Source organism: Vicia villosa, unplaced genomic scaffold (genome assembly GCF_029867415.1).
Source record: "Vicia villosa cultivar HV-30 ecotype Madison, WI unplaced genomic scaffold, Vvil1.0 ctg.000218F_1_1, whole genome shotgun sequence".
Taxonomy (NCBI): Eukaryota; Viridiplantae; Streptophyta; class Magnoliopsida; order Fabales; family Fabaceae; genus Vicia; species Vicia villosa.
The window spans coordinates 266,764-283,079 of NW_026705082.1; the positions used below are offsets into that span (position 1 = coordinate 266,764).

Genomic DNA, 16,316 nt, shown 5'->3' on the forward strand with positions numbered 1-16,316 from the left:
TTAGATTTCATCGATTTGTTCTCATGTATGGTAAGGATCAGATATGCAATTCTAATAAACTATTAATATTACCGCCCATCGCTCTACATCATAGCTCATGTCTGAGTCAATAATGTGAGATCAATCATATTACCTAATAGATGATCTCGCAGCCTATTAACCAATATGATATCATTATGCTTCAATAGTTCAAACAGATACTAAACCTAAATTTTTCTCTAGATAATAAAAAGCTTGGATCTAATAAAGATCTATATCTTTTGAATATCAAATCAAACCATGAAAACATGTTTTAGGTGACTAATCCATAACAAGCATTACAAACATAGAATTCATCAATATTAAAGGATGAGAAGAAGTACATAGAACACCATAATCACAATTGATACATGAGCATTAAAACGACTACATCTTACCCCATAACAAAAAAGAATTTAGCTAAGCTTACTCATTATAGATTTGCAATTAAGACCTAACAGAAAGAAGTTGAAAAGCACTAGGTGTCGATTCCTTTGGCAACACTTATGTACTAAATCTCCCCCCCTTCACTCTCCTGTTTTGTTTTTGGTATACAACATGTTTCTCCTAATCACTACCAAATTTCCACAACAAGTTGTCTTCTGTGAGATATTGGATCGAACTCTAGTATGGCCGAAGGGTAGCTTCTTGGTTCGACAGGGTTAAGCATGAAGTCGAAGGTTGTACACATGCTTGTGTCGAAGATGCTAGGGTTGTTAGCATGTTAAATTAGGTTTTAGTGTTTAAACCCTAATTTGTTAAGTTAGCTTGTTTATTAAGTTGGCTTGTGTAATGGGCCTTGTGGAAAAAGCCCATTAGTTAGTATGTTAGGTTTTATTATAAATAGCATACTAGTCTCTCATCATTGCCAAGCTGCAAATCCTAATTTAGGGTGAGAGAGGTTATTTGTTATTCTTGTAAACTTGTAATCTTGTTTTAAGAGAAAGTGAAAGAATAGCAGTTATAACCAATTCTTGTGTTCTTCTTCTCCTCCCTAATTCCCTATTATACTTTGTTCTTGGTATTCAATTCACAACAAATTGGTGCGGTGAGCGTGGAGAAGATGCCTTCAACAAAGTATGAGATTGAAAAGTTCACCGGAGTGAATGATTTCGGTCTGTGGCGCTTGAAGATGAAAGCCCTACTGGTTCAGCAGGGTTGTTTGGAAGCGTTGAAGGGAGAGGCAGCCATGAATGCTGCATTAACGGCAGCGGAGAAGACAACTATGATCGAGAAAGCTCACAGCGCAATTCTGTTGAGCCTTGGTGATAAGGTTCTCCGGCAGGTATCAAAGGAGACGACGGCATCAGGGTTATGGGTGAAACTTGAAAGTTTGTATATGACCAAATCGCTGGTAAATCGACTCTACCTGAAGCAAGCTTTGTATTCATTCAAGATGATTGAAGACAAAGTATTGGCTGAGCAGTTGGATATGTTCAACAAGCTGATTCTTGATCTTGAAAATATTGATGTGAAGATCGATGATGAAGATCAAGCGCTGTTACTATTGTGTTCTTTGCCTCGATCACATGCTCACTTCAAAGAAACTCTCTTGTATGGAAGGGAGTCCCTGACGTTTGAAGAAGTTCAATCAGCCTTGTACTCTAAGGACTTGAATGAACGAAAGGAGCATAAACCTTCGACTGTTGGCGAAGGTTTGGCCGTTAAAGGAAAACTCTTACGAAAGGATGGTAAGTTTGACAAGAAGAAAGGCAAAAGCCAGTCGAAGTCTTACGGTGGCGAAGCATCTGGCATTCGATGCTACCATTGTAAGAAGGAGGGTCACACAAGAAAGGTGTGCCCTGAACGCCTGAAATATCATGGAGGTAAGGATAATGGCAACGCTGCCATTGTTCAAGATGATTTCGAATCATCTGATGTTCTTGTGGTTTCAAGCAGAGACTCTAAGAAGGAGTGGATTATGGATTCAGGTTGCACTTGGCACATGACTCCAAACAAAGACTTGTTCGAGGAATTATGTGATCAAGATGGTGGATCAGTATTGCTGGGAAACAACAAGGCTTGCAAGATTGCAGGTGTTGGATCTGTAAGATTCAAGCTCCATGATGAGTCAATAAGGTTGTTGACTGAAGTCAGGTATGTTCCTGATTTGAAGAGAAATTTGCTTTCTCTTGGTGAATTCGACAAGAAAGGATATGTTTTCCAAGGAGAGAAAAGTATCCTAAGAGTCATGAAGGGGTCGAAGGAAGTCTTGAGAGGCGTGAAGAAACAAGGCTTGTATACCCTTGAGGCTGAAGTTGTAAGTGGTTCGACAAATGTTGCATCCACGAAACCTTTGTCGAAAACAGAAATCTGGCACATGAGATTGGGCCATGTCAGTGAAAGGGGTCTGGTCGAATTAGGGAAACAAAATCTGCTTGGTGGAGACAAAGTCGAAAAGCTGAAGTTTTGTGAACCCTGTGTACTTGGAAAATCTTGCAGAGTGAAGTTCAACAAAGGCAAACAAAGAACACATGGATCCCTTGATTACATCCATGCTGATCTTTGGGGGCCTGCAAGGTGTCCATCACATTCAGGAGCAAGGTATTTTCTATCCATAGTAGATGATTATTCCAGAAAATTATGGGTATTCATCCAGAAGACTAAGGATGAAACTTTTGAGAATTTCAAAAGTTGGAAGACTCTGGTTGAAAATCAGACTGGCAGAAAGGTCAAGAGGTTGAGAACCGACAATGGCCTTGAATTTTGCAATGAGGCATTCGACAGTTTTTGTGCTGCCTCTGGTATTGCAAGGCATAGAACTACTGCAGGTACTCCACAGCAAAATGGTTTGGCTGAAAGGTTTAATCGAACTATTTTGGAGAGAGTCAGATGCATGTTGACTAGTGCGGGGTTAAAGAAGGTGTTCTGGGCTGAGGCTGTTTCGACAGCAACATATCTGATAAACAGATGTCCTTCGACAGCGTTAGATATGAAGACACCTGAAGAAGTTTGGTCGGGACATCCACCAGATCTCGACAAACTGAGAGTATTTGGCTGTGTAGCCTATGCTCACATTAGGCAAGACAAGGTCGAACCTAGAGCTCTGAAATGCATGTTCATGGGATACCCTGAAGGAGTCAAAGCTTATAGGCTATGGTGCCTAGAGCCAGGTCACATGAGGTGTATCACCAGTCGAGATGTAGTCTTCAATGAAGCTGAAATGGCTTTTAAGAAAACTGATGATGTTGGTCGAAGTACAGAAACATCTGACGAAGAGCTGGAACAGGTAGAAATTCCTGTTGAGGTGGAGCATGTTGATGCTGAATTGCATATCCCAGATGAAGTCGAAGAAGAAGCAGAAGATGCTGAAGTTGAGGAAACTGACGATGACTACCTATTGTCGAGAGATAGGTCGAGAAGAGTCATCAAGCCACCTCAAAGACTTGGATATGCAGATCTTATAGCTTATGCCTTAATCTCTGCAAGTGAGGTTCTAGACGAAGAACCTAGAGACTATAAGGAAGTTATGAGGAGTCGAAATAAGACTGAATGGCTGAAGGCCATGGATGATGAGATGAAATCTCTTCATGATAATCACACTTGGGAACTGATCAAGAAACCTGCTGGGGCAAGGTTAGTCAGCTGTAAATGGATTTTCAAAGTTAAGGAAGGAATTGAAGGAGTGACGTCGAAAAGATACAAGGCAAGGTTAGTTGCAAGGGGTTTCACTCAGAAAGAAGGTGTCGACTTCAATGATGTGTTTTCTCCTGTTGTGAAGCATAGGTCCATTCGAATGTTGCTTGCCATGGTGGCACAGTTCGATCTTGAACTGGAACAGATGGATGTGAAGACTGCGTTCTTGTATGGTGATCTAGATGAAACGATCCTGATGAGGCAACCTGAAGGGTATGTCGAAAAGGGGAAGGAAGATTATGTGTGTAAGTTAAAGAGATCTTTGTATGGGCTGAAACAATCTCCTCGACAGTGGAATAGGAGATTCGACAAGTTCATGGCACGCATAAGTTTCATTAGAAGTCAGTTCGACCACTGCGTTTACTTCAGATTTCGACCTGGTAATTCATTTGTTATTTTGTTGCTTTATGTGGATGATATTCTCATAGCAAGCAACAATGTTGAAGATGTGATGAGGGTGAAGGCTGAACTCAATAAGGAGTTCGATATGAAGGATCTGGGAGCTGCTTCCAGGATTCTTGGAATTGACATTCGAAGAGATAGAAAGAAGTCGAAGTTATGCCTATCTCAAGAGGCATATCTACGGAAGATTCTTGAAAAGTTTGGTATGTCGAATTCGAAGCCAGTTGTGACTCCAACAAACCCTCAATTCAAGCTGAGTATTGATCAGTGTCCCAGTACTGATGTGGAAAGAGCCTATATGAATAGCATCCCATATGCTAATATAGTTGGTTCTTTGATGTATGCTATGGTTTGTACTAGACCCGACATAGCATACGCAGTAAGTCTTGTAAGCAGATACATGGCGAATCCTGGAAAGGCTCACTGGCAAGCATTGAAGTGGATTTTAAGGTACATAAATGGGTCTCTGAATAGAGTCCTAATTTATGGTGGAGCCTTGGGTGAAGATGGTAAAGCAGTAATCGAAGGATATGTCGACTCTGATTATGCAGGTTGTATGGATTCCAGGAAATCTATTTCTGGATATGTTTTCACTATGTTTAGCACAGCAATTAGTTGGAAAGCAACTCTTCAGAAGGTTGTTGCTCTATCAACCACTGAAGCGGAGTATATTGCCCTAACTGAAGCTGTGAAAGAAGCATTGTGGCTTGAAGGTTTTGCGAAGGAGCTGAAACTTCAAGGTCGAGGTATCACTGTTAAATGTGATAGTCAAAGTGCAATACACCTGTCGAAGAATTCAGCCTATCATGAGCGAACTAAGCACATTGATGTGAGGCTGCATTTCGTCAGAGGAGTAATCGAGCGTGGAGAAGTCCAAGTGCTGAAGGTTTCGACTGAAGACAATGCTGCTGATATGATCACCAAGACATTGCCGAGTTGCAAGTTTTTCCACTGTATGCAGTTGATAAAGCTGCATGAAGAAAGCTAGTTTGTTCCTTGACGTTGTAGAGTTAGGTCCAAGGTGGAGATTTATGAGATATTGGATCGAACTCTAGTATGGCCGAAGGGTAGCTTCTTGGTTCGACAGGGTTAAGCATGAAGTCGAAGGTTGTACACATGCTTGTGTCGAAGATGCTAGGGTTGTTAGCATGTTAAATTAGGTTTTAGTGTTTAAACCCTAATTTGTTAAGTTAGCTTGTTTATTAAGTTGGCTTGTGTAATGGGCCTTGTGGAAAAAGCCCATTAGTTAGTATGTTAGGTTTTATTATAAATAGCATACTAGTCTCTCATCATTGCCAAGCTGCAAATCCTAATTTAGGGTGAGAGAGGTTATTTGTTATTCTTGTAAACTTGTAATCTTGTTTTAAGAGAAAGTGAAAGAATAGCAGTTATAACCAATTCTTGTGTTCTTCTTCTCCTCCCTAATTCCCTATTATACTTTGTTCTTGGTATTCAATTCACAACATCTTCAAATTAACTAACGAACCCCTATTTATAAGGTTCTAATCTACCATTCGATTAAGTGAGGCTCATAGTTTCTTAGCGCACATACTTTCTTCTCTCCTAAGTTTTTCCATCTTATTGCAAGTTGTATTTTCTAACTTTCTCGCTTAGCGCACTGCCCAAGCTCGCATAACAAGTAGACCCTTCCTTTTCCATGAAGTAACGTAGCCTTAAATTCATGAACAACCATACCTTACTTAGGCGCATGATATTAAGCTAAGCGAGCGTTTTTTATTAGCCTTGAAGTTACTTAACTCTAAAGTTTTCTTTTGCCGCCATATCTTGCTCAACAAGACCATGTTATTGGCTTAGCGATCTTTGGTTATTGGAATATGATTTTTGATTGATTTTGATGTTTTCTTGGTACTCTTTACACGTACTTGGTAAATACTTAGTTAAAAATTTAATACACACGTTTTATTATGTTTTATTGATAAATCAGTCTTTTCATTGATTGCTTGCAAAATAAGTTAAGAAGTGCTTATGTATTTTACGTATTTTTGGTACTTACCAAGGGGGTAACACCGTTGAACAAACCCAAACCCTCGAAGAAGAATATCAATTTACTCTTCAGATAAATATCTGCTTAAGGAAATTCATCCATCTTATAGATGTAAGTCTCGAAGTTCGCCAAGAAATGGATCTGAAACCAGAACTTGGAGATTTTATACGAACATTAATAAGGTGTCCCATGTTCTATGGTAAACAGGTTAACATGAGTCATCTTAGTGAAGGGAGCAACCAAGAAGTGTCGGTCCTTGAAATGATTCACACTCTCACTGTACATGTCGAACATCTCGAAACACTGTATGAGAGATAACTTGCCTTGGCGTCATGCTAAGTCAGAGGAGATGCGTTGGGCCTTAACGATATGGAAGAAAAATTTTACAGACGACCCTCTTTTCTCATACTCTCACTAATATTAGAAAAAATTTGACATATGCATGGCTCACTAAATGCAATTGCGAAGGAAAAACTAATAAATGATTTAGAACACCAACGTCAAAGTCGTTGAAAAGAAGACGAAAACCTACAAAAGAAAAGGCATTCATAAAGAGGAATGATACACCCGTTGTATTTTCTACATGTTCTCTTATCTTCCCAGGGGGCAATCCCATTCTGAAGAAGATCCCACTTTGACAAAGACATGGTTCAAACCGCCTTCACCCTCAAAGGCGGGGGCGGTATCCAACATCTTTTGATCCATCTACACCGATGAGTTGTCTCCGGTCGTCTTCTAGATTATAATTAGAAAATTCTCCATTATAAAAGGTTCTGGCAACACATAAAAGGAAATAAATACGAATAACATCCTAAAGCAGATTTAAAGATAAATTTGGCATTCTTGTAAAAGTACATCTATGGCAAGGAAGTTCATCAAAATGAAAAACAGAAAAACCATAAATTTCATAACCCTCTTCTCCAAAAACTCTAACGAAGAAAACAATAATGTAAAAGAATAAGGTGTGAGCATTACTTCAAGAAACTGAAGTTAATGGTCCACGAGTTGCAGATCTTTCCAAAAAGAGCGGTGCAAAGAGGTTAGGTATGAAGAACAATGTAGAAAGAATGACCTCGAGATAAGAAGGTATGGGAAATGGGGAAAAGAGTTTAGAAATCCACAAATGATGTAAAAAGAGAAACTAGTAGTTCTAGAACTCCTTATACGTGTCTCAACAGGGGTGAATTGTGTAATCCAATACATTGGAAATCATGGACAATACCACCAATAATCAATATCTCATTGTGAACTATTTAGAGTACTTAAGTATCAAGGGACAAAAAAGATATCATTATTGTCAAACATATGGACACACAGCAAGACTTATCTGTGAAACATCGTCGAACAAGAACACAACATTGAATGGATTTGTTTCCAATGCTAGTGACATCTCGTCAAGACTCTTCACTTACTCATGTTAACATCCGACCTAAAGGTGTGCACGACGAAACCTTTATTATATATAATAATAAGGACTTGGAGAGAAACTGTTCTAGATTGTCCTTAAGCCCCATGGCAAAAGGCCTAAAAGCAAAATCAAGTAGGAAGACGCGCAAAATATGTAAATAGAAAAAGCAGACAATTCTTCCTTCCAACACATCACCTTGCATCAATCACTGTCCAATTCAATCAGACAATGCTTGCACAACATGACACAAACGGTTTCTACTACTCCTAATATATAAAAAAAAAAAGTAAATCATTTCAAATATTCAAATTTATTATCATCTTCACATTATTTTTAATTCTCTCATTAACTTAAGTGACGTAGTGTTAACCTTTTATTTCACTTCATTTTAATCAAACACAACTCTACCCTCATCTTCTATTTTTAATTTCTAGCCAAACAACATCAATATTTAAAATAATAAATTTTGAAATATATAGACTATTCAAGTTGTCCATTACAATTTAAAGCTCTACTAATGTATGGTGGACAAGTAGATTACTTGTCGATGCTAAAATCCACCTATCTAATAGTAAATCTCTATGCGATGAAAACACAACATAAAAGAGGCGTGTGTAGCACAAGGACACGCTACACGGATATACCATGTTGCCTCCTCACGCGCATAACATAACACTCAACAGTCGATGCTAGCCGGCACTAGTACCTTCAAAACTTCAATTTCTCAGTCACACACACCCACCATCCCCATCATCTTTATTATTCACATCACACCTCATAATAATAATAATAGTCCTTTCCTTCTCCTCCTCAAAATATTGAAACATTCAACGGTCAACATTCAAATACTCACCTACACTACAATACAATACAAAAATACCCTCTCCCACATTTAAATATTATCATTCAACCTTTCATCTTACCTAGCTTTGACCCGTGTATCATACTCACATATAAAACCAAACAACTCAACCTCTTTCTCATCATCATAACATTAACCACTTCACACAAACACAATTTTCATTAAACAAAATTAATACTATCATTTAACAAAAAAAATGGTTTTGTCATGGACAAGAAGAACCGTTTTCCGCCGTGCTCACAAGGCGAATAAACAACTCCCCGGCGTTGATTTAACGGTGGAGGAGATAACAATCCCGTCTCACTTCCGGTGTCCGGTGAGCCTCGACTTGATGAAAGATCCGGTGACTCTATCAACTGGAATCACCTACGACAGAGGAAGCATCGAGAAATGGATTGAATCTGGAAACAAAACATGTCCGGTTACTAATCAGAAGCTTACGACGTTTGAGATCACACCGAATCATACAATAAGAAAAATGATTCAGAGTTGGTGCGTTGAGAATAGTTCTTATGGGATTGAGAGAATTCCGACTCCTCGTATACCGGTTTCCAGCTACGAGGTTAACGAGGTTTGTACGAGGTTGCTGTCTGGTTCTAAGAGTTTGGATGAGAAAAAGTGTGTGGAGTTTGTCGGGAAGATTAAGGTTTGGTGGAGAGAGAGTGAGAGGAATAAGAGGGTTATAATTGGAAATGGAGTTTGTTCCGTTCTTGCAACGGTTTTTGATTCTTTTTCAAGTGTTTCTTTTGAGAATCATGTTGTTGTTTTGGAGGAGATTTTGGAGATTTTAACATGGATGGTTGTTATAACAAAATCCAAGCTTTGTTTATCTTTATCTTCTTTAGATTGTTTGGTTTGGTTTCTAGATGGGAAAGATTTAGGAGCAAGACAAAATGCTGTTTTGTTGCTTAAGGAAATGAATGTTGAGGAGTTATCAAAAGTGGAAGGTGTTGTTGAAGGTTTGGTTAAGATTATCAAGGAACCAATTGGGTCTAGTGCTACAAAAGCATGTTTGACAACAATTTTCAAGATGGTTTCATTTTCATCGGCTAAAAATAGAGTTGAAGTTGGTGAGAAGTTTGTTGAATTGGGTTTGGTTTCATTTTTGCTTGAATCAATAGTTGATGGAGAGAAAGGGGTGTGTGAGAAAGCACTTGGTGTGTTGGATTGTTTATGTGATTGCAAAAAGGGGAAAGAGGTTGTGAAAATGAATGCTTTGACTTTGCCTCTTGTGATTAAGAAAATCTTGAGGGTTTCTCCTTTGGCTTCTAGTTTTGCTGTTGGTGTTGTTAGGAAGATGTGTGAGAAGAAGGAAGAAGGTGTTTTGATTGAGGTGATTCAACTTGGTGGTTTTCAGAAATTGTTGGTTATGTTGCAAGTTGGGTGTGAGGAGAAGACTAAGGAGAATGTTACTGAGTTGTTGAAGATGTTGAATGGTTATAGAAGCAAAGCAGAATGTGTTGAGTCTTCATTAGAGTTCAAGTATCTTAAGAATTAAGATGCATTTCTCAATATTGATTTATGAGAATGAGATTTGATCATTTTTTTTGTATAGGGTAGATTCATTTATAGAGACAAAATTCTTTGATGTATAAAGATACACACATGATTCAAGTTCTTAATAGAAATTATATGCTTAAAAAATATTGCATCAACTATGAAAAATGTTATTTGTGTATGTATCAGCGTCTGAAATCAACTTCGACACCTGTGGTTTCGTTTATTTTCTTTTTCTTCAAATTATTATCATTGTCGCTGTTGTATTCTCAGTGTCGTGATTCATAGCTCAAAATATTGTTTTCATTCATGTAAATATCACATAAGAAACCACTCCAAAACAATGTTTATTCAACTTCACAACACCTTTATAAACTAGAAAGATGCAAAAGTAGTGAAACAATGAAACAAACATGCAAAAATCCTAGACCATGGATCAATCCAAAGTCACTTATTTTCAAAACACAATGGCAAACAAACAGCAAATGACTCTTCAAGGAAAAAATGGATTTGGCCAAAATCCATTTTGTTGATTAACATCTCCCAAAGGAGGTGGTGCCTCATCCCCACCACTATTATTCATCATATTCATAAACCAATGTTGCTTTTGCACAACATCCATATTCATATCCAAAACATGACCACCCTGACTCCCTTGTCCAATATCTTCAATCTTAGCCACACCATTAGTCACCATTGTTGGTGCTACCATTTGAGATTGACCTTGACCATTCTTACTCAACATTTCAACCCTTCTATTAATATCTTTCAAATACTGATCAATCAACCATGCCATATCATTCAAATCAAGCATACTTATATTTTGCATAGTTTTATCATCACTAAGATATTGAAACATTAATTGAGTCATTTCTTTTTCTCTATTATCTTTTCTTTGTTTAGTCAATTGATCTTTCGCCTTTTGAATCCTCTGCTTCAAAAAACTCTCTTGGTTCACCATCTTCTTGCTTTGTTCCAATTCAGGCATTCTTCGGAACTTCGAAAGCACCCTTTGGACACCTATTGGTGATGGCCAAACCTCGGGTTGAGGATCGTAGGGACTGTAAATTATAGCGCAGGCATCAATCCCACAAAGGGTGCTAAGTTCACTAACCTTTTTCATTAGACCTTTCTTCCTTTTCTTGAATGTCGCCTTCCTCGCGGAGTCGTTGAGTATGTATGCTAGTTTCACCTTCTTTCTAGTCATGGTGGTGATGGAGGGACAGGAAGAAAAACGCTTTCTTATTTATATAGATTGGTTTGAGAGGATCAAACTTATCTGATAGTATGTCCTTGATGGAACATTATGAGACATTCATTATCAAATATTTGTGCTATGAATTTAGAGATGTCAATTTTAAATGTATAATATATGTGTTATGAATTGGAGATGTCAAGATTAAATGCATTTCAAATGGAGAATCAAAATAATATTTTCTAGATTAGATTGTAATGAGTTTTCTTCTCCCCATCCTATGAGGATTGTTCTTTGTATATTTTCTCTTCTAGATTGAAGATTCATTGTCTTTATTAACCATGCTAATAGAGTAAGATATATTTTGTCAAATCTCTCACAAATAGTAGCTCATTACTCTCTTTTTGTGGTAGAGATGAAAATATTCGATCTAACTATAGTCACGTTGTAAATGAGCTAGCTAAGCCTTTTGGACTAGTCAATACTCTATTTAGTAATATTTATTATTTTAGTGCATATGAAAGAAAGTCCTGTTTGTGACAGCTACACGAGATTTGACAAAATATATCTTACTAAATAAGATATCCTAAAGTGATTATTATTGTGATAGTGTGGTATATATATTTTGTTTTATAAAAAGCATTAAGAGTATTCTATTTTTAGCAATTACTATAATATTATATCTTTTATAAGGTAAAGTTAATATAAATCCCACACTAAATGAGCATCGTATAAAAATTCACTTGAATTTCACATGAAAAAAAGTGTTAGAATGTTTCTTGAAAATAGTATTTTTATTCTAGAGTGAAGATTCATTTTTGTCCCTCACAAAAACTACAGAACCCAAATTAGTCCTCCACAAAAAATAGGACCCGATTTAATCCCTTACAAAATATAACCGGGTCATATTAGTCTTTCTGTAAATATTTTTTTCAAACCGATTTTTTCTTCTACTTTTAAACCGTGACTGGACCGCCAAGTCGTATTTTATTTTTATTTTTTCATTTTTTAAATACTAAATTGATTTTTATTTTTAATTTCGATTTTATTTTTAAACAATTCAGATTTTAAAATACAAAAAAATATAAGATTTGTTCTGAAAAGGATTCGATTCGAACTCAAGACATTTATGTCACATCCTATGCCTTTACCACTATGCCAACATACACTTGTGACAAATAATTCACATGATTTATAGTAATATTAAACAATTCTAAATTTAAAATATAAAATATAAAATTTGTACCCATGAGGTCTCAAACTCAAGTCCCTTCAAATTTAATGATAGTCACTTCACTGTAAATATGAAAAGTGATTTAAGAGCGGGTGAATCAGTTAGATTAATCGGTATTAGTGAATTTTCTCGATTATGAATGTTAGCAATATTGTTCTAATTTTTTCGAAATTGTTATAATAGTTTCAAAAAAATCAAAACATTGTTAACATTCATTATCGAGAAAAATTCACTAATATCAATTAATCTAATTCATGCAACCCCTCTTATATTACTTTTCATATTTACAATAAAGTGACTACTATTTAATTTGAAGGGACTTGGGTTTGAGACCCCGTAGGTATCAAAATTTATATTTTTTGTTTTAAATTCAGAATTGTTTAATATTACTATAAATCATGTCAATTATTTGTCATCAATGTATGTTGACATAGTGGTAAAGGCATAGGATGTGACCTAAATGTCTTGAGTTCGATTCCTTCTTAGAACAAATCTTATCTTTTTTTATATTTTAAAATCTGAATTGTTTAAAAATAAAATCGAAATTAAAAATAAAAATCAATTTAGTATTTAAAAAATGAAAAATGAAAAATAAAATACGACTTGGCGGTCCAGTCACGGTTTAAAAGTAGAAGAAAAAACCGGTTTGAAAAAAATATTTACAGAAAGACTAATATGACCCGGTTATATTTTGTAAGGGATTAAATCGGGTCCTATTTTTTGTGGAGGACTAATTTGGGTTCTGTAGTTTTTGTGAGGGACCAAAATGGGTCTTCACTCTTTATTCTATTAAGTCGGCTCAGTTGGTAGTTGTGTAAAGACATCAGGTAAAAAATTATCGGTTTAAATTTGCGAATCTGCGACATTTCACTTGTTCATCTTTAAAAGGTGAATTTCAATCATTAGACTACTTGACCCCAAAAAATCGTCAGACAAACTATTTTAAAGATAATCAATAATCCTCAATTGGGATAGAGTCATACTTTCACAAACACAATCAAACATGAGTCAACCTATTATTTCTCAAATATATTGGAGTTTTGTATAGTTTTCAAAACTTTAGACTTACTCAAAATCACAATAACATTAGATAACTAGGTTTTGTGACCACATTCCATATTTGTAGCACTGCTAACCTAAAAATGTGAGAATGGTGGAACTACTAGCTCTGAGAGAGTTGTACACATGTGGACAATGGAACATGCTTATGTGAAAAAGACAACATCCAAGTGTGAAATGTCGTTTATCCTAAAAATAAATGGAGCAATTACACATTATCAGTGAAAATAGTTAATGCGGTAACATTTTCTATATGGTTAGATGCTATGGCTAATAGGATAGTTTTCTTTATAAATATTACGTTATGAGAAATGCTAGCGACACTCTCTTTTAAACACTCTCTCAAATACTTTCTCTTTTATTGGTTGAAACATGTGTGGGTCCTACTACTTTATGTGGGACCTATTTTCAAAGTGAGGGGCCCACACATGTATCAACCAATAAGAAAGCGAGTGCTTCAGAGAGTGTTCAAAAGAGAGTGTTGCTAGCACTCCTCATTACGTTATATAAATTTCAAACAACTTCCAATCAATCAAATAATTTATACATTTTATCGTCTTTATCATTACTTAATTCTATGTATTTTTCAAACTAGTAGTTCAACTTCTCTCATTTATACTTAATGCTCTTTGAGGTAGTTAAGAAGCCCGGATTTGAGAGATTGAGTTCCTCAATTAACACAATCATTTTTAAAAAAGGGGAATTATTGTTGAGAACTATTAAACAAATTTGGCATGTTTAATGGAACGCTACTACCAATAACACTAAAAGTTTTCAATGGGTCACAACCTATGAAGCGCCGACACGCCATTCAGAAGACGTGTCGTCGCGTCGGACACGTATCGGACACAGATACTCGTACGACACGCGTACGACACGTATTTGACACGTTTTTGCAGTGTCTAATGAAAAAATAATAATTTAATTGCAACGGACACGAATACGACACCTTGTTTCGAATAAAAGACACACTCAACTCAAAGAAATTTAGATTTTTTTATAAAAAAAAATCCAACTCAATAATTATCAGATTTTGATTTATAAAATAATAGGATTTTTTTACCTTTCATATTTCACTTCTCCACTATAAAAATAACATAATTAGGATTTCTTATTTTTTTTCTTATTCCACGGTTTCGAGACTGCTTTTATCAAAATAGAGTGACTATGATATGATTTGTATTACTTTGTTTCGATGGATTTATGTCTTTTTTTTGTTAATCGAAAGTACTAAGTTTAAATATATATATATATATATATATATATATATATATATATATATATAACTTTTACTTCTCGTTTCTCATTCATTGCATTATTATATTAATATATAAAATATATATAGCCGTGGCCGTGTCCTATGTTTTTTATATTAGCGGAGCTCTCGTGTTCGTATCCGTGTCGTGTCCCGTATCCGTGTCCGAGTCCGGGCTTCATAGGTCACAACTGTATGTGCATGTGCTTTGGAAAGACCCTTAATAATATGGATTGATCATCACCATCATCTACAAAGAAGTCGGGTCAACAACGATTGTAAGAAGCTTCAAAATCAGAGTCCATGCCAATGGTTTTATGACATGGATATGTTTCCATAACAGTTTTACTAGCCTCGACATGTGGTAGTACTAGAAAATCTAATGAACCTTAAACAAAAAGTGGATGTATTGGCAACCTATTTTATTGAGATGTTTAAAAAAAAAGTTTGACAAATTCTCAATCAAGTGTCCTAAAGTTGAAAATGAACAAATGACCATCAATGGTCGTCAACAATATCCACCTACAACTAAAAGAGAAATTGATTGAACATGTCTATCACAATATCAATGAAAAAGGTCATTAAAGAAATCAGACAAGCAAGACCCCGGATCTCTTGAGGAAAACCACTTCAATGACGAACCGTCATTGACATCTTAAGAACTCTGACTCGTCTGGTCTCTTGAGGAAAACAATCAAATTTGGTTAAAATAGATTTGTGTTTAAGAGAGCTTCTTAGATATCAAATACACAAATTTACATTCTAGATTTACACAATGGAAAGAAATAAAGATAATATGCTTTTAAGGAGTTCTTTCGTTGTGTTGGCTTCTGCATAGATTTTCTTCTGAATTGTGCTTTTCCCTTTCGGCTTTTTAGTGATTATTGCTTTGCATTCTTTTTTTTTATCACTTTGATGAAGGCTAAGGATTTCAGGTGATAATTATTCTTCATATTGTACCTTTCTTCAATTTTCTTCTTCTTTGTAGCTGCTTCTGATTATGTATGATTTTTCTTGTGTATAAATTGCAACCATATTACTCTGCTCTTTGATATCAGCTTTCTGTACCACGATATATCTTCATTGAATTTTTTCTTTCATCATGTGCTTGGGTGTGATAATTTCGTTTCTCATAAGCACTTGCAATATCCTTTTCTTGCTTGCAAAAATACTCTTCTGAATTTTGCTTGATCAATTCTTCTTTATTACAGCATCTTCTTTATCTTCTCTTTTTTATTTTTGTATCTCACTCTCTCGTGTAAATTGTTTACATTGTTGATATGCAGTTCTTCAACTTTTTCAATAAACCAGTTTCTCTTTAAATAGATAAAGAAAGTAGATCTGTTGGAGAAAGGGAGATTGAGTATCCACACAACATATAGCTATTGGAGACGTTAGTTAGAACAAGAGTAGAGTGGTGGTAGAAGCACTATGATGAGATGTGTGAACAGTAAGTAACAGTATAGTGTACAATCCTTTATCCTGATTTGCAAGGTAGTGGATAGGATATTGTACTATAGTCACGTGATGATGTAGTTTAAAAATATTTTCACACATACTTCTTTTACATCTAACTTCATGGTTCAGAGACTTCTGATAAAATTAGATGAAGCTTGATCAGAGGTCAAAGTTATTATCTTCTTCGTATTTAACTACTTGAGTCAAAGGTTTCTGATAGGTTATGATGAAGCTTGATCAGAGTTAGTCTTCGATCTTTAAGATATTAGGGTCGTAGAGAGTTAGAG

At 35.8% G+C, this 16,316-nt stretch overlaps 2 protein-coding genes across 2 annotated transcripts; one reads left to right on the forward strand and one right to left on the reverse strand.

The window, feature by feature from the left end:
- Positions 1 to 8,335: 8,335 nt before the first annotated feature.
- Positions 8,336 to 10,006, forward strand: LOC131625513 (U-box domain-containing protein 21-like). Its single transcript, XM_058896364.1, has one exon. The coding sequence runs from the start codon at positions 8,528 to 8,530 to the stop codon at positions 9,827 to 9,829; it is 1,302 nt and encodes a 433-aa protein (XP_058752347.1). The 5' UTR covers positions 8,336 to 8,527; the 3' UTR covers positions 9,830 to 10,006.
- A 161-nt stretch (positions 10,007 to 10,167) lies between these two features.
- Positions 10,168 to 11,035, reverse strand: LOC131625514 (agamous-like MADS-box protein AGL80). The gene has a single exon (XM_058896365.1). The coding sequence runs from the start codon at positions 11,033 to 11,035 to the stop codon at positions 10,322 to 10,324; it is 714 nt and encodes a 237-aa protein (XP_058752348.1). The 3' UTR covers positions 10,168 to 10,321.
- Positions 11,036 to 16,316: the final 5,281 nt, after the last annotated feature.